The following is a 17,677-nucleotide window of genomic DNA, read 5'->3' as shown; positions in this document are numbered from 1 at the left end:
GAAACAGAGGAGCCACGATACCCGTACAAAGACAATCATTGGAAATATCCTCAGATATATTGGAACATATATGAATTTTCATCTAGAAAAAAAAATGAAGGAATTTTAAAAAATGAAAACAGATTGCCTTCGTTTTTAGTTGCATGACGTATCGCTGGGAAGATTTTAGTGAAAGAGATAACACTGGTTTCCTCCGGGAAAGAGGATTGGGTTGACAGGGGAAAGAGGTGGGAGGAGGACTCGCCACTGCATATTCCATTTTGCACAATTTAATTTTGAACCATGAGAAGGTGTTGCTCGCTTAAAATATTATACTAAAATCATTTAAAAGGTAAAAAACTAAATCTTTTACAACCATGGAATACTATGAGAAAGACATTTAGTGAATTCTGGTCTTGGACATGGGGGCTGCATGACGGTTTTTTGATGGACGGGGGCTTTGCAGCACAAAGGATCATTAGTAAGGCTGGTCCTGCTGGATGTTGGTTGGAGCACAAGGACCACTCCCTTAGGAGTGATGTACATACAGCAGTCAAAGACACTGGATCTGCTGAGACAATCCTAATTTCAAATACTCAGTTCCATGTGGCCATAAATACCCAAGTGTTTATCAGACTAACAGTTCTGAATTTTGTTCAGAAAGTCTAGTCTCTGTTGAATTAAGTCAAGAGCCAGGTAGGAAGCAGAGTGTGTTGAGGGACACAAAACTAGGTTGATGGAAAAAGAAGTGAAAGGAAGGGACCGTCAAGTCCAACCTCGGTGCCGTGAATCAAAAAAAGTCTATAAACTGCGTAAAGAGGCACACGCCAATTGTGTTGCCACTGTGTGAGGTGGAAGGAACTTCCGGTTCTTGCCTACCTGCCAGAGCCCTCGTGGAATGTCTCCCCACCCCCACCCTACCCAGACCCACGTGCCCTCTGCCCCTCCCCCACTGCAGAATGTTTCAGCCACATTCTACTATTATGATTCAAACCTGCCCCTCCTTCACTTGGATCCTGAGCGTCTGCGAAGTGAAGCAGGTCACTCTCTGGGTCCTGGTCTTGACTTTTCTCATTGAGGCTACCAGGCAGCAGTAGTCCGTGCCCAAGCATGCAGGATGGCTTCAGAAGGAGGTAAGCCTATAGGCTGGGGGTGTGTTCTCAGAGACCCTGCCATCCCTCACATCCTTTGGGTTCACACGTGACACTTCACTGTGGGCACACAGTTGGACTGAAGTAGAGGGAGAACAGAGCACTGGACACACGAGGACATTTCACCTGGGGAGACTGGGGAGCCTGAAGAAACCTGAGACTGCACTGGGGAGGAGGGGTCATTGGAGGCGGATCAAGAGGAATTGCCCTGGCTATGGAGAAAGGATGGCAGCAGGCAGGTTGATTCTTTCTAGAAGGGAGACAAGCCACTTTGAAACGTGTGTGTAAGGATGTGTGTGATGTCCTGGTGGTGACACAGGGAGGGTCATGAGGAAAGCCTAGACGTGTCTTGTGTTCCTGAGGCACCTGAAGCTTGCCTCACCATATCTTTCTAAGGGATTTGAACAGGAGCCTACTGTATCTAAGGGGGCCGTGGGGAGAGATGCTCTTGGTGAGAAAACTATTCAGTGGGGCTGTGTGTGGCCACACCTGCAGTGAAGTGCCCTCTCCGAGAGCTAGGCAGGAGGTTACTCTAACTGCCGCAGCCCACACCTCGTCCACTCCTCCAGGCCCAGAGCTCACTTCTCAGTTCAGACAACTGTTGCTTTGGATTCAACAGGGGATGGGCAACCATGTAACTTCAGCCAAGAGAGGGCTCAGGTTCCTGAGTTGCTCTGAATTGTTCTTCCTTTTGTGGAATCGCAGTACTTCAGACCTACTTCATCTCGTCCAGTATCTCATGGTGGACCCTCAGGCTGCCTTGAGAGGAAGAGTTTGTTCATATTTCCTGTCACTCCTTCGTGGACAGGGGACAGATGTGGAGTGGGGTTGTTTCGGGTGGAATGTCTGTGAAGGCTGCTTCCTCTTTTAAAGGGGGAAGGAGTGTAGCCCAGGGGCAGGAAGACGATCTTCTGTGTTATTATTAAACGTCCTATGACATCTGTTCTGGTTAATTAGGTGCACCGTGGTGTGTACCTTGTTCTCCTGAACAGGGATGTGATCCAGACAACTTGATCGCCATGGCAACTGGCTTCTGCCTGCTTCTCAGATTGTCTTTCCGTTATTGGGAGCTGGAGGGGGAAGGACCACAGGCGGTCTGTACTCCCATGACCAATGTAACATGACAATTCCCTGGCCCTTGTTTAATCCTCTGCAGCCATCACTGGCTGTGAAATGACAGAATCTAAGGGACACGCGCCTACTTCTCACACACCACTCCCCCCACCCCCGACTCCTAGGAACAGAACTCCTGAGTGATGACAGTGACTCTGGGCACTGGGGAGGGGGTGGCAGGACCTGGCCCATGTTACGTGTCTGCTGTGGGTTGTTCTGAGATGCAGGTGCATTCTGGGCCAGTGTTATGGGTTTGTATCAGGATTCCATTAGAGAGAGATTTTCCAGCATTTTGTTTTGTTTTGTGAGGCTAGGAAAGAAAGAGGGGATTTCTACTGAGCATCAGGAAAAGGAGGACTGAGGAGGAGGTGGGGCCCTAATATTTTACACAATACCTGTCCACAAAGGGCCTTTGGGTGCCTAGAACTTACCTTGGAGAAGGTCCCTACCTGCTAGTACGCCGGCTGAGGGGCATTTCTCACAGAGCGGATGTCCACCCAGTTCCAGATCTTGGGAGACAGCCTGTGAGGCTTAGGTGCCAGGGGGTGCCTTAGGGAGGCTCTCCAAGTCAGTGCTTGCTGAGGCGATTTCTTCTCGGCAGACAGGGGTCAGGGACCTTGGTGGATGGGCGCGGGGTCACCAGTGGAATAATTCTCAACTGGAGGTCAGGGCATGAAAATCACTTGAAGACATTTGCACGCTGCACAGTTTCCCTTGTCCAAGTGTCCCTCACCTGTGGAGATTTACACTCTGATGCCACAGAAAGCCTCAGTCCCACTTGCCCATTCTCCTCCTCCATTCACTCCTTTCCTTTGCCTCAACAGCATGTCCAGTGCTGGGAACGGATGTGACCATGAACCCCGGTGCCTCCTTGTCTACTTTCACGGCAGTGCCCTTCCCTCCACCCATTCCTGGCGCCCAGCACCGGCCACCCTGGCAGCAGCACCTGCCACGTCCCATCACCCCAGCATTCCCTCCTGGCAGCAGCCTGCTGGTGCCAGCTTTCCCCAGGACGCCTATGGTGGCTAATGGTGGCCGTGGCCCCAGTGCCCCTGGGGCTTGCAACCTCACTGTCCAAGTCAGGTCACAAGGGAGGACAGTGGAGGCCCCCCAGACTCAGACCTTTGTCGTTACTCAGGCCCCCCTCAACTGGAGCGCTCCAGCGGCCCTCAGCAGGAGTGCTGCATGTTCTGCACCCGTATTCATAGCAACCCCTGTGATGGGGACCGCTGTGACTGCTTCAGCTGTTGGAGTTAGTCAGGCTGGCAAGGGAGGCTGGACCCCAGGCTTTCCTCCTCAAGCTCCACCACCAGCTGCCCAGCTGGCCCCTATCATTCGCCCAGTGAACTCTGGGCCAGGGCCACATGGCACTTCCAGGGAGGGCCGCCTGGCCACCAACCAGCCCAACGCCTCGCCGGATGGCTCCTCTAACACCCAGAGAGAGTACAGTAACTTCCGACGTTGGCAGCGCTTCAAGCCCCTGGCCCGGAGACACTTTCGCCTGAGTCCTGATGCAGAAGCTTTTTCCTGCTTTCTCATGTGAGTGAACGCTCAGGGGGTCCTGAGCTTATGGGAGCTTTTAGAAAAAGAGGAACTGGGGATGGACTCGCACGTTAGGTTTCTAGGGCTACTGGAAGGAAGGTGTGAGGGCGATGTCCATGCTATGAGAAGGCACATTGTCGGTCACATGGGTGGGCCTGCCAGTCCGTGACATCAGGACTGAAACGTGCCCTATCTCAACGGGCCCCACCACCCTGTGAGTCTGGCCAGCTGGCTCTTCCATGATCCTCACGGTAATATGGACTGAAGACTTGCAGTCAGAGAGGGTCGTGGTGTAAGGTGAGGAGCCAAGGAGTGGATGCCGCACTCTCCTGTGGTGTCGTGTCCTTCATACAGGACGTGAGCGTACATGGCCAGGGGAGGTCACTTCAGAGGAGAGGGAGGAGCGCGGGGCCCAGGAGAGCGCTTTATGCATGCCTCCACTTCGTTGTGGAGAAGTCCACTAGGAGCAGGGTGATGGTAGAGCTCTCCTAAGGGCGTGGACTCTCTCCCACTAGAGTTGTGAGCCTGGCAGGCATTTCCATCCTAAACCTCCGGTCCCTCGTAAAAAGGGGACAATTACACTTCACTCAGAGGACAGTGCAGAAGACGCCTTGGGCTAATCTATGAAGTGTGAGCAGATTGCTTGGCACATGCCATGCCTCATTGATGATGATGATGATTATTATGAAAATGCAGCCTTGAGGAGGAAAAGAGCTCCCCAAGGCACAATGTCCCAGCTCTAGCATGGGAGTGGGTGGTCGTCCTTGAGTGAGTGTGAGGCGGTGACAGCAGTGGCCGGGAAGGCTTGTCTTTGCCCTCCCAGACGCCCTCCTCTCACCCTCCTCTTGCTCAGTCATTCTGGGTTGAGTGATGTGTGGTCCACATGGGCGGGTGGGGTCAGGCAGGTGGGGGCTGGGCTGGGCCCGGAGACTGACCCCGAGTGCTTACAGCCCAGTGCTTCGATCCCTGGCCCGCCTGAATCCCAACATGCCACTGAAGGAGGGACTGTGGAGGGCCGTGCAGGAATGGCGGCGCTTGAGCAACCTTGACCGGATGATCTACTACGAGAGGGCGGAAAAGTGAGTCAGCGTCCTGGGCCCAGGGGCTGCGTGGAGGGTGAGGCGAGTGGGTGAGGGCAGGGTCTGGCCGTGGGGATGCTCATCAGAGAGGACAGAGGAGAAGGGCTGTCACCCAGCACAGGGGCCCCGCAGCCCAGGGGCCCTACTGTCCTCCAGAAACCCCTCCCTCACCTTGAGAGTTTGAGACTTCTGTCCTTCCTCCACCAGGAGCTCTGCTTTCCCCTGATTTTGACCTACCCTTGCCTCGACGTGAAGGTCTCAGGACGGGGCAGGGTGAAGCTGTGTGTCCAGTAGGGGTCCAACTCCGGCCATATGGGCTGGGCCAGGGAAAGAGCTCCACCCGCCAGCCTGCTGCTTCCTTAGTGGTGGGTGGCTGGCGGCCAATAACATAGATTTGGGACCACCTCGTCTCATGAAAAGTGCCCTGAGTGGGTACCCTGGCATCCCTGAAGAGGCTGGGGAAGCCAGCTGTCGTCAGCCCAAGGGTCTCCGGCCCTTCCAGTGTTTGCTCCATGGTAATCCCCTTGGTTTAAGAAACAAAAGCAAACAAACGAGCGCCTCTCAGAGGAAGGGAAGGCCTCTCCTCTAAGCTCAGCATCCACATCGTCCAGCCTCTCCTGGGCCCTGTCTCCAGGTCTATGTTCCAGGACTCTCAGTCCTAGCCCAGTGTCCTGGATTCGGGCAAGGACCCCTGTGGGGAACACATGCCTGTTCCAGCCTCTGGCTGTCAGCCCTTCATGTGGTTCTGGATGGGGACGGGGGCATGAGGAGGGTGCCCCCTGGGTCAGCCATGTGTCCCGTTGACCTGGTTCAATTCAGCGACCTGGGTCTATGCTGTTGAATGCCCTCCAGTGCTGGTGACGCAGGAAGAGTCCCAGATCTTGTTATCACTTCCAGGAGCAGCTCTCTGCTGTGGACAGCACCTCACAGGGCCTTGACGGCCCCAAGGCACATCCTCTCCCAATGCCTCATTCTTGGCTGCCTTTGTTGGGCTCCAGAACCCAGGCCTTTTTCTCAGGGTGGCCTGTGCCTCCGTCACCCCCCAGGTTCATGGAATTTGTGGCCGAGGAGGAGATGCACATTCAGCATTTGCAGTGGATGCAGTGCGCGCAGGACCTGCCTCCTCCAGCCCCACCGAAGCTGGATCCTCGGGGGCCCCCAGCCCCGAAAGTGGGCCTTCAGCCAGGCACCCAGGTTCCCACTGGAGCTGAAGGCACAGGTAACAGGGGCCTAGGGTTGGCCACCGTCCCCATGTGGATCCTTTTCCTTCAAGACAGGGGCATTGGTCTTTCAACCAAAACAGCCACCGAGGCGGGGGGTGGGGGAGGTGGGGTCTCAGCTGCCCTTTGTCACTACGGGGTATTGACTTGGTCAGTTTTGTAACTCCTCTCACACCTCCCTGTCAAAGGACCCCACACGAAGTCTGCCTAAGAAGTGGGCTTGATGGGGAGACCCCTAGAAAATTGGAGGTTCCCCACTTCCTTACTTGTGACTCTCTTAGATGACGCCCTTACCTCCCCTCTCCAACTGTGCATGAGGCTTCAGATGGTCCTGACCCCTCCCACACCCACATCAACGTCCCCCAAACAATGCCCTCACCAACGTGCGCTCGGTGGTCAGGAGGTGGACCGCGAGTCCCTCACTTTCCTTCCCTTCCTCCTGCTCTGCCTCAGCCTGTGCTCCCAGGATGTCCGGCCCCAGGGCCCAGCCCTCGCACCCGAAGCCACACAGATCCCAGTGGGCCCCGGAGCCCAAGGCGCCCAAGGAGATTCCCCCTGAGACTGTGAGGGAGTATGTGGACAGGATGGAGGCGCTGGTGGGGCACGTCCACTCAGCCACGGGCAAGTCACATGCAGAATGTGGAAAGGATGGAAATGAGCTGAAGCAGGAAGAGGACGACACCTACTTGGACCCGCGTCTCTTGAGCTACACTGACGAGCTGCGTTCCCAGGAACACTCTGTCACCAAGGTAGGCTGGGCCTGGAGCCTGGGGTCTACAAGATGCCAGGGCATGGAACTCTCAGCACCCAAGATCTGGGTTCTGCTCAGGCCGATGGGACTTAAGCTCAGCTCCTTGTTCCTGAGCCTGGTGTTAGGGGAGGTTTACGCAGATGTATGTGTGTATATGTTTGTGTCTGTGTGTATGCCTTTGTGTGTCTGTGTTTGTGCATCTGTATATGTGCTCTTTTGTGTGTGACTGTGTATGTGCGTGTGTGTGTGTGTGTGTGTGTGTGTGTGTGTGTGTGTGCTGACCATCCCCGCCTTGTGGAGGAGAGTGGGGGTGGGTCTCTGCTTTTCACTTTCCCTCCTGGTCTTCTTGTGTCACAGGCCACTCCTGGCCAAGGATGCTCACAGCCTCTTCTTTCTGTTCGAGGTGGAGGCAGTCATTCATCCTCGATTCCCGGCAGAATTGTTTTCCCCAGAGCCACAGCTGGATGTCTTGGCCCTTGCTGAGGAGCTGAAGCAGGAGGAAGGACTCACCCCTGAAGAAGTGAGCCAGGGGAGGGAGAGGGACACTTAGGGAGCCAGGGGACTCCAGGGGAGGGGGGACCCCAGGTGATCCACGGGACAGGGGAAACCAGGTGGCCCAGGGGAGCCAGAGGAGGGAGGGATCGCAGGTAGAACAGGGGAGACAAGGGACACCCAGGAAGACCAGGGCACGGAGGGACCCCAGTGAGCAGGGGAGAGGTAGGGCCCCAGAACAGGAGGCCCACATGGCTCTGTCCATCCCTTCCCTGCCTCGGAGGCCTGGCATGGGGAAGGGCCCTCTCTGGGGTGGGTGCAGCGCAGGGTGATAGGAAGGAGAGGATGGGGAGCCGGGAGCGGAGGGAAGGACACACAGCTGGGAATAAGGTGCAGGAGGATGGCAGGAATGCCACCGTGTCTGTATTTGGAGTCTAGTCCTGGGGTCACCCGTCCCCTCCTCCCCCTCAGGGCCATTGTCCCACTGCCCACTGCTCCTCCTCTCACACGTGCGCGTGGAGCCGTCACTGTCCTCCTCCCTCCTACCAGCTGGTGCAGAAACGACTCCTGGTCTTGAAAGAGGACGAGGGTGGGCTGGCAGCCCCGAGCCACAGTGCACCCGGAATAGGGTTAAGTCCATCTGAGTCCCACGCCGGCCAAGGTGCCCAGGGACACGTCCAAGACCGCCATCGAGGGGTCAGTGATGAAGCCTGCCCACCAGAGATTGATGCTGAGGCTCTTCATAGGCGCATCCGAACAGACACTGGCCCGTTCGGGCCCAAAGTCTTTATTCCCTCTCGAGGACGTCAGGCTGGCAAGGGAGGCTGGACCCCAGGCTTTCCGCCTCAAGCTCCACCACCAGCTGCCCAGCTGGCCCCTATCATTCGCCCAGTGAACTTTGGGCCTTGGTCACATGGCACTTCCAGGGAGGGCCGCCTGGCCACCAACCAGCCCAACGCCTCGCCGGATGGCTCCTCTAACACCCAGAGAGAGTACAGTAACTTCCGACGTTGGCAGCGCTTCAAGCCCCTGGCCCGGAGACACTTTCGCCTGAGTCCTGATGCAGAAGCTTTTTCCTGCTTTCTCATGTGAGTGAACGCTCAGGGGGTCCTGAGCTTATGGGAGCTTTTAGATAAAGAGGAACTGGGGATGGACTCGCACGTTAGGTTTCTAGGGCTACTGGAAGGAAGGTGTGAGGGCGATGTCCATGCTATGAGAAGGCACATTGTCGGTCACATGGGTGGGCCTGCCAGTCCGTGACATCAGGACTGAAATGTGCCCTATCTCAACGGGCCCCACCACCCTGTGAGTCTGGCCAGCTTGCTCTTCCATGATACTCATGGTAATATGGACTGAAGACTTGCAGTCAGAGAGGGTCGTGGTGTAAGGTGAGGAGCCAAGGAGTGGATGCCGCACTCTCCTGTGGTGCCGTGTCCTTCATACAGGACTTGAGTGTACATGGCCAGGGGAGGTCACTTCAGAGGAGGGGGACGAGCGCGGGGCCCAGGAGAGCGCTTTATGCATGCCTCCACTTCGTTGTGGAGAAGTCCACTAGGAACAGGGTGATGGTAGAGCTCTCCTAAGGGCGTGGGCTCTCTCCCACTAGAGTTGTGAGCCTGGCAGGCATTTCCATCCTAAACCTCCGGTCCCTCGTAAAAAGGGAACAATTACACTTCACTCAGAGGACTGTGCAGAAGACGCCTTGGGCTAATCTATGAAGTGTGAGCAGATTGCTTGGCACATGCCACACCTCATTGATGATGATGATTTTTATTATGAAAATGCAGCCTTGAGGAGGAAAAGAGCTCCCCAAGGCACAATGTCCCAGCTCTAGCCTGGGAGTGGAGGGTCATCCTTCAGTGAGTGTGAGGCGGTGACAGCAGTGGCCGGGAAGGCTTGTCTTTGCCCTCCCAGACGCCCGCCTCTCACCCTCCTCTTGCTCAGTCATGCTGTGTTGAGTGATGTGTGGTCCACATGGGCGGGTGGGGTCAGGCAGGTGGGGGCTGGGCTGGGCCCGGAGACTGACCCCGAGTGCTTACAGCCCAGTGCTTCGATCCCTGGCCCGCCTGAAGCCCACCATGACGCAGGAGGAGGGACTGCGGAGGGCCGTGCAGGAATGGCGGCGCTTGAGCAACCTTGACCGGATGATCTACTACGAGAGGGCGGAAAAGTGAGTCAGCGTCCTGGGCCCAGGGGCTGCGTGGAGGGTGAGGCGAGTGGGTGAGGGCAGGGTCTGGCCGTGGCGGTGCTCATCAGAGAGGACAGAGGAGAAGGGCTGTCACCCAGCACAGGGGCCCCGCAGCCCAGGGGCCCTACTGTCCCCCAGAAACCCCTCCCTCACCTTGAGAGTTTGAGACTTCTGTCCTTCCTCCACCAGGAGCTCTGCTTTCCCATGATTTTGACCTACCCTTGCCTTGACATGAAGGTCTCAGGACGGGGCAGGGTGAAGCTGTGAGTCCAGTAGGGGTCCAACTCCGGCCATATGGGCTGGGCCGGGGAAAGAGCTCCACCCGCCAGCCTGCTGCTTCCTTAGTGGTGGGTGGCTGGCGGCCGATAACATAGATTTGGGACCACCTCGTCTCATGAAAAGTGCCCTGAGTGGGTACCCTGGCATCCCTGAAGAGGCTGGGGAAGCCAGCTGTCGTCAGCCCAAGGGTCTCCGGCCCTTCCAGTGTTTGCTCCATGGTAATCCCCTTGGTTTAAGAAACAAAAGCAAACAAACAAGCGCCTCTCAGAGGATGGGAAGGCCTCTCGTCTAAGCTCAGCATCCACATCGTCCAGCCTCTCCTGGGCCCTGTCTCCAGGTCTATGTTCCAGGAGTCTCAGTCCTAGCCCAGGGTCCTGAATTCGGGCACGGACCCCTGTGGGGAACACAAGCCTGTTCCAGCCTCTGGCTGTCAGCCCTTCATGTGGTTCTGGATGGGGACGGGGGCATGAGGAGGGTGCCCCCTGGGTCAGCCATGTGTCCCGTTGACCTGCTTCAATTCAGCGACCTGGGTCTATGCTGTTGAATGCCCTCCAGTGCTGGTGACGCAGGAAGAGTCCCAGATCTTGTTATCACTTCCAGGAGCAGCTCTCTGCTGTGGACAGCACCTCACAGGGCCTTGACGGCCCCAAGGCACATCCTCTCCCAATGCCTCATTCTTGGCTGCCTTTGTTGGGCTCCAGAACCCAGGCCTTTTTCTCAGGGTGGCCTGTGCCTCCGTCACCCCCCAGGTTCATGGAATTTGTGGCCGAGGAGGAGATGCACATTCAGCATTTGCAGTGGATGCAGTGCGCGCAGGACCTGCCTCCTCCAGCCCCACCGAAGCTGGATCCTCGGGGGCCCCCAGCCCCGAAAGTGGGTCTTCAGCCAGGCACCCAGGTTCCCACTGGAGCTGAAGGCACAGGTAACAGGGGCCTAGGGTTGGCCACCGTCCCCATGTGGATCATTTTCCTTCAAGACAGGGGCATTGATCTTTCAACCAAAACAGCCACCGAGGCGGGGGGTGGGGGGGGTGGGGTCTCAGCTGCCCTTTGTCACTACGGGGTATTGACTTGGTCAGTTTTGTAACTCCTCTCACACCTCCCTGTCAAAGGACCCCACACGAAGTCTGCCTAAGAAGTGGGCTTGATGGGGAGACCCCTAGAAAATTGGAGGTTCCCCACTTCCTTACTTGTGACTCTCTTAGATGACGCCCTTACCTCCCCTCTCCAACTGTGCATGAGGCTTCAGATGGTCCTGACCCCTCCCACACCCACATCAACGTCCCCCAAACAATGCCCTCACCAACGTGCGCTCGGTGGTCAGGAGGTGGACCGCGAGTCCCTCACCTTCCTTCCCTTCCTCCTGCTCTGCCTCAGCCTGTGCTCCCAGGATGTCCGGCCCCAGGGCCCAGCCCTCGCATCCGAAGCCACACAGATCCCAGCGGACCCCGGAGCCCAAGGCGCCCAAGGAGATTCCCCCTGAGACTGTGAGGGAGTATGTGGACAGGATGGAGGCGCTGGTGGGGCCCGTCCACTCAGCCCCAGGCAAGTCACATGCAGAATGTGGAAAGGATGGAAATGAGCTGAAGCAGGAAGAGGACGACACCTACTTGGACCCGTGTCTCTTGAGCTACACTGACGAGCTGCGTTCCCGAGAAGACTCTGTCACCAAGGTAGGCTGGCCCTGGAGCCTGGGGTCTACAAAATGCCAGGGCATGGAACTCTCAGCACCCAAGATCTGGGTTCTGCTCAGGCCGATGGGACTTAAGCTCAGCTCCTTGTTCCTGAGCCTGGTGTTAGGGGAGGTTTACGCAGATGTATGTGTGTATATGTTTGTGTCTGTGTGTATGCCTTTGTGTGTCTGTGTATGTGCAGCTGTATATGTGCTCTTTTGTGTGTGACTGTGTATGTGCATGTGTGTGTGTGTGTGTGTGTGTGCTGACCATCCCCGCCTTGTGGAGGAGAGTGGGGGTGGGTCTCTGCTTTTCACTTTCCCTCCTGGTCTTCTTGTGTCACAGGCCACACCTGGCCAAGGATGCTCACAGCCCCTTCTTTCTGTCCAAGGTGGAGGCAGTCATTCATCCTCGATTCCCGGCAGAATTGTTTTCCCCAGACCCACAGTTGGATGTCTTGGCCCTTGCTGAGGAGCTGAAGCAGGAGGAAGGACTCACCCCTGAAGAAGTGAGCCAGGGGAGGGAGAGGGACACTTAGGGTGCCAGGGGACTCCAGGGGAGGGGGGACCCCAGGTGATCCACGGGACAGGGGAAACGAGGTGGCCCAGGGGAGCCAGAGGAGGGAGGGATCGCAGGTAGAACAGGGGAGACAAGGGACACCCAGGAAGACCAGGGCACGGAGGGACCCCAGTGAGCAGGGGAGAGGTAGTGCCCCAGAAAAGGAGGCCCACATGGCTCTGTCCGTCCCTTCCCTGCCTCGGAGGCCTGGCATGGGGAAAGGCCGTCTCTGGGGTGGGTGCAGCGCAGGGTGATAGGAAGGAGAGGATGGGGAGCCGGGAGCGGAGGGAAGGACACACAGCTGGGAATAAGGTGCAGGAGGATGGCAGGAATGCCACCGTGTCTGTATTTGGAGTCTAGTCCTGGGGTCCCCCGTCCCCTCCTCCCCCCCAGGGCCATTGTCCCACTGCCCAGTGCTCCTCCTCTCACACGTGCGCGTGGAGCCGTCACTGTCCTCCTCCCTCCTACCAGCTGGTGCAGAAACGACTCCTGGCCTTGAAAGAGGACGAGGATGGGCCGGCAGCCCCGAGCCACAGTGCACCCGGAATGGGCTCAAGTCCATCTGAGTCCCACGCCGGCCAAGGTGCCCAGAGGCACGACCAAGACCGCCATCGAGGGGTCAGTGATGAAGCCTGCCCACCAGAGATTGATGTTGAGGCTCTTCATAGGCCCATCCGAGCAGACACTGGCCCTTTCGGGCCCAAAGTCTTTGTTCCCTCTCGAGGACGTCAGGAGGTCTCTCCATTCCGGGCCGGACGGCCCTCCCCTCCCCAGGGTCAAAGGCGCACTGGCCCTCTACTGGGACCCAGGGATGCGTCTGTTCTCAGAGAGGCGTCTCCTGTTCCGGAGGCCCGAGGGCCCAGGGACGCGTCCAGTGAGGACGAGGAGGCGCTCCCCAGCCTGGCCTCCCCCTTGGCCTCTCCGCAGAGCCTGCCGCCTTGCCGGCTGTCCCAGAGTCCTGCCCCTGCCTCAGGCCTGGCCTCCCCTGGAGGTTGGGGGGCCCAGAGTGCTCCCCAGGCCCCCTCCCCTCAGACAAGAGGCCCCAGCCCAGCTCCACCAGCCGCTCCCAAGTTGAGGAAGCGGGCTCTGTGTGGGCGCCCAGCCACTGCTGAGAAGCTGCCCATCCCCGGGGCTGGCCACGGGGTCTCTGCGAGGCCAGCCTTGGCTCTGGGGCTGGCTCGCCCCTCACAGCCGAGAAAGAGAAAGCGTGACCCGTTTGTCACAGGGAAGAGGAGGAAGAAGACGAGGAAGCACTGCAGCCAGTAGGGAACAGCCGGGCCGGCCCTCCAGGGCGAGCCCCCCAGGGCGGCCCCCAGGGGAGCCTAGGGGCTCCTCCTCACCCCAGTGCTGATCCTGGGATTGTGGGGGGTTAGGGAGGTGGGGGAGGTGGGTGTGGGCAGGACCTTCGGAGTGATGTATGAAAATTGTGAATAAAGATAGTTTTGGTGGGAAATGCTCTCAGGCCACTGTCATCTTCTTCGTGTGGAGCTGCTCCACAGAGAGCGATCCTGAGAGGAAGGAAGGGTGAGGGAGGTCACAGGAGCTATGGATCTACAGGTGGCCAAACCTTTCCTCCACATAGACAAGGACTCCTCAGGCTGCCCCTGGGAACGCATAGCTCTCACTTTCCCCAGGGACCCCCTCATCATCCGCTTCTCTAAAGCCTGCTTGGCTAGGGGCCTTCTGGGGCATCTGTAGCATCTTCTGCATCCCTGAACCGTCTGGGGAGGGAGAGCTGCTTTTGTGCCTCTCAGCCCTCTGGACACTAACCAGTTTCTAGGACGGAGCCTGGAGACGGCCCTTGTCTTTATGGAGCTGCTCTCTGCTTCCCTGAAGTGGCCAGGCGATGGCGCTGGGGTGACCCTCCGCTCATCCAGAGTTTCCTGTGTGGGTGGCCTGACCAGAGAGGAAAAGTCTTGGCCATGGGGACAGGACTGTCTGCCTCGTCATAGCGGGAGCGTTCTCTAGTCCCACTGGGATTATTGCAATGTGGAGAGTGGTTGAGGCAGCTACCTCTTAATCCCAGTGAGGATGCAACGAGGGGAATGGGCGTGGGGAAATTCATGGGGCACCTGTTACAGGTGTGTCTAAGGGAAACGACAGTTGGGCCCCTTTGTGGAACTTGTGGGATTTCCGTGCAGCAGCATCTCGTTCAACTGAGGGAGGAGGACCCATCTGGCTGTGGCTGTGGGGACTGGCCTTAGGGGCCTAGGGCTGTGCAAAGACACCCCAGAACTACTGTCCCTTCCCTTTCCACCCATGGCTGGACATGTGTGTGTATTGGTATCAACACTGATTTGTATTCCCATAGGAAACAGTTCCTCCTGACAAACTATGACTGTGTTTCACAAGAACAGCTTGCTCACAGGGGCAGCAGGGGTGGGGGAGAGGTGTCTGCGGCCCCAGATCTGGGTGGGAGCTGGGATCCATGCTGAGGAGTGTGGAGGCCTCAGTCACCGTCCTGCGGTTGCCGGCAGAGACTTTGAATCATCAAAGCAGGGGAAATGACCCGCTCATAAGGGTGAGACGAGCAAACAATGAGGGGCAGGGAGCAGACCCCTGCTGTCTCCCTGAACTGCCCCCCCTCCCAGTCTGCTTAGCTTCCGTCACAGCCTGTGCTGACCCACCTCTGAAGCCCCTTCCTCCTAAAGCACTCAGATGCTCTGATCTTTTGTAGACCTGCCCCGGGCCTCACGCCCCTTCCCTGCTGGCCAAAGGCTCTTCTCCAGGTTCTGAGTTCTGATTCCTTCCCCAGGACCCAGGCAGGGGTTAGGACAACAGGGACTCCCTGAACATGACCCCTACACCATCAGCATGCAAAACTGGGGCCGCAGGCTTTCACAGGTGACATGGCTCTCTGCTGGACCCTGCAAAGAGCTTGGAGAAGAAAGGGGCTCATGTCTCTCCACCTCCACTAATCTGTAGGTCAGCCTCACAGGTCCTCCTCTGTCCAGGTGGGCAGCACATATGTGCTCCCAGCCCTCCTTGACCCTTTGTGAAAGAAAGTTTTTGCAGCTCAGTAGTCTATTAGTCAAGGTGTCTCAGGGCTTGTTCCTTTTGAAGCCCTACAGGAGAATCTGCCTCCTTTCCCTTTCTGTCTTCTAGAGGCTGCCTGCATTCCTTGGAATTAGTCCCTTCTTCCATCTTCAAAGTGCATCACTTTAATCTCTGCTTCCCTCATCACATGGTCTCTCCAACTCTGACTCTTCCTATGTCCCTCCTATACAAATCTTTGTGTTTATATATAGCCCACCCAGAAAATTTATGATAATCTCTTCATCTCAAGATTTTTTACTTAGTCACAGCTGCAAAGTCCTTTTTTCCATACAAGGTAACATTCACATATTGTCATAGGAGGGGTTAAACACGGACCTTTTTGGGGAACCGTAATTTACCCTACTAGAAGAAATCCACAAGAATACCTACCATCAGAATCCACATGGATAACAGACTATGACCAAGTGGAATTTATTCCAGGGATGCAAGCCTGGTTCAATGGTAAAAAATCATCAATGTAATCTACCATACTGAGTCTAAAGGAACACATACTGTCACACCAATTAATACAGAAAAGGCATTTAACGAAATTCAACACCCATTCATATTAAAAATGCTCAGAAAACTAGGAATAGAAGGTCACTACCTCAACCTAATAAAGAACGTCTACAGAAAACCTACTTCTAACATCACATGAAATAGTGAAAGAAGGAATGTTTTTCCCTGAGTTCAAAAACAAGGTTAGAATGTCCACTCTCATCTCTTAGTTTTCAATGTAGTACTTTAGATTCTAGTTAGTGTAGTACAGTAAGAAAAGGAAAAAAGAGGCATACATATTAGAAAAGAAGAAATATAATTGTCATTATTTACAGATGACATAATTGTCTACATAGAAAATTCCAAGGAATGTATAAGAAAACTCATAATAAATTATAATAAATTGCTTTAGCAGGATCTCAGAATATAAGATCTATACACAACATTGTAAACATTGTTTACATTACATTGTTTACATGTAAACAATGTACATTGTACATTGTTTACATTAATGTAAACATTAATACACAACATTGATCATATTTCCATATACTAGTAACAAACCGAACGATTGAAAACCAAAATTTAAAACATAGTAAATAGGTTCCAGTTCAAGGTGGCAACATGGGAAGATCCTGAACCCACCTCCTCCCACAAACACACCAAATCTACAGCTACATATGGAAAAATTTCCTCTGAAAAAAACTAAAAGATGGTGGAGCAACCCCTTCACATCAGGAAAACCAGAGGGAAACCACATCAAAACAGGTAGGAAAGGCTGAGACACAATTTTTCCATAAATCCCATCCCTGGTGTGGAGACACACAATCAGGAAGGAGCTCAAAACCTGGAGCTTCTCCCTGAGAGGTGAAGGGTTTGGACCCCACATTGGGCACTCCACCTTTTAAGGCTGGCACCTGAGAGATAGACCCCCAAAACATCTGACTTTGAAGACCAACAAGGCACATCCCATGAGACCCACAGGGCTGTGGTGAACTGAGGAACAGCTCTTAAAGGGCCTGTGCACAGACTCACCTGCCCCAGGGCCAAGTGCAGAAGCAGCCCTTTGAAAAGCACTCTGACTTTTTGTGAAAGAGACTCACTTCCCAATTTTAAAGCATTAATCTGAGGAACAGGGGCCTGCTGGAATACTCCCCAGGGACAGAGGCTGGCGGGTGCCATCTTCCTGCTCTCTCTCTGCCTTGATAAAGCTGAAAGGTGCCATCTTTTCCCCCCTTTTTCCTTTCCTGCAGGTGACAACGTTGTGCTCCAGCCAGCTGGCTCCTTCTTCCCTGCTCTTCCTCTGTCTTGCTATATATATATATTTTTCTTCTTTTTCTTTTTTTCTTTTCCCTTTTCCCCTTCATTCAGATGGTGTCATCTTTGCACTCTTCCCACCGCCTCACTCCAGCCAGTAAGCATCATCTTCACACTTTCCTTCTGATGTGCTCCAGAGAGCCAGAATCTCCAAGATGGGAGATCCCATTTTTGTGGTCTCCACTCAGGGGATGCTCCTTGATCACCTGGCTCTGGAGGCCAGGAGGGATCTCTTTTCTGCATCCCATGGGACTGTAACAATTGGAGAGACAGTTCTTGGCAGGATACCACCCCCAGGATGTACCACTACACATCAGACTGAGACACAGTCCCAGCCTTTACATGAAAAAGGCCTATTTGCTAGTAGGGACAAGACTTAAGAGCAGGCTTCAGGTTCAGCACACATCTAGAGGCTACGGATGTGCTCTCAAGGAAGGTAGGCTGGGGGTACCATCTTTCCACCCTCACTCTGCCTTACTACAGTTCACTGGTATCTCCCAGAATGGAGCTTGTACACTTATCTGAAGCCCTGTTTTCTTGTGACTGCTCCCCAGGGAATATCTTCAGATTGCTTGCTTCTGGGGCCCAGCAAGGCTTACACTTGCAATCTCACAGGACCGAATATATTTGTATTCTTTAAAAGCTGTTACCAAATTGTCTGGTTTCCTATCAACCTGAATCTAGGTGCTGACTGAGATCCTCCAGTTTGGGATGCTCACTGGTCTTGGCACACCCTCAACTGCTGGGAGGGTGTGCCAAGTCTATTAAAAATAAACTGCTTAGACAATCACAAAGGTTTGAG

The 17,677-nt window shown here is 55.2% G+C and overlaps 1 protein-coding gene across 1 annotated transcript; it reads left to right on the top strand.

Moving 5' to 3' along the window:
• Positions 1-11,184: 11,184 nt before the first annotated feature.
• On the top strand, positions 11,185-16,815 carry LOC309665198 (NUT family member 2D-like; the record flags this gene model as incomplete). Its single annotated transcript, XM_082471402.1, has 4 exons — positions 11,185-11,466; positions 11,858-11,974; positions 12,496-13,112; positions 16,812-16,815. 4 exons carry the CDS (start codon positions 11,185-11,187, stop codon positions 16,813-16,815), a joined length of 1,020 nt encoding a protein of 339 aa, XP_082327528.1.
• Between the last annotated feature and the right edge of the window lie 862 nt (positions 16,816-17,677).

Source organism: Balaenoptera physalus (genome assembly GCF_965194825.1).
Source record: "Balaenoptera physalus genome assembly, chromosome: 7".
In the NCBI taxonomy this organism is placed as follows: Eukaryota; Metazoa; Chordata; class Mammalia; order Artiodactyla; family Balaenopteridae; genus Balaenoptera; species Balaenoptera physalus.
This window is presented reverse-complemented; position numbering and strand designations above follow the sequence as displayed.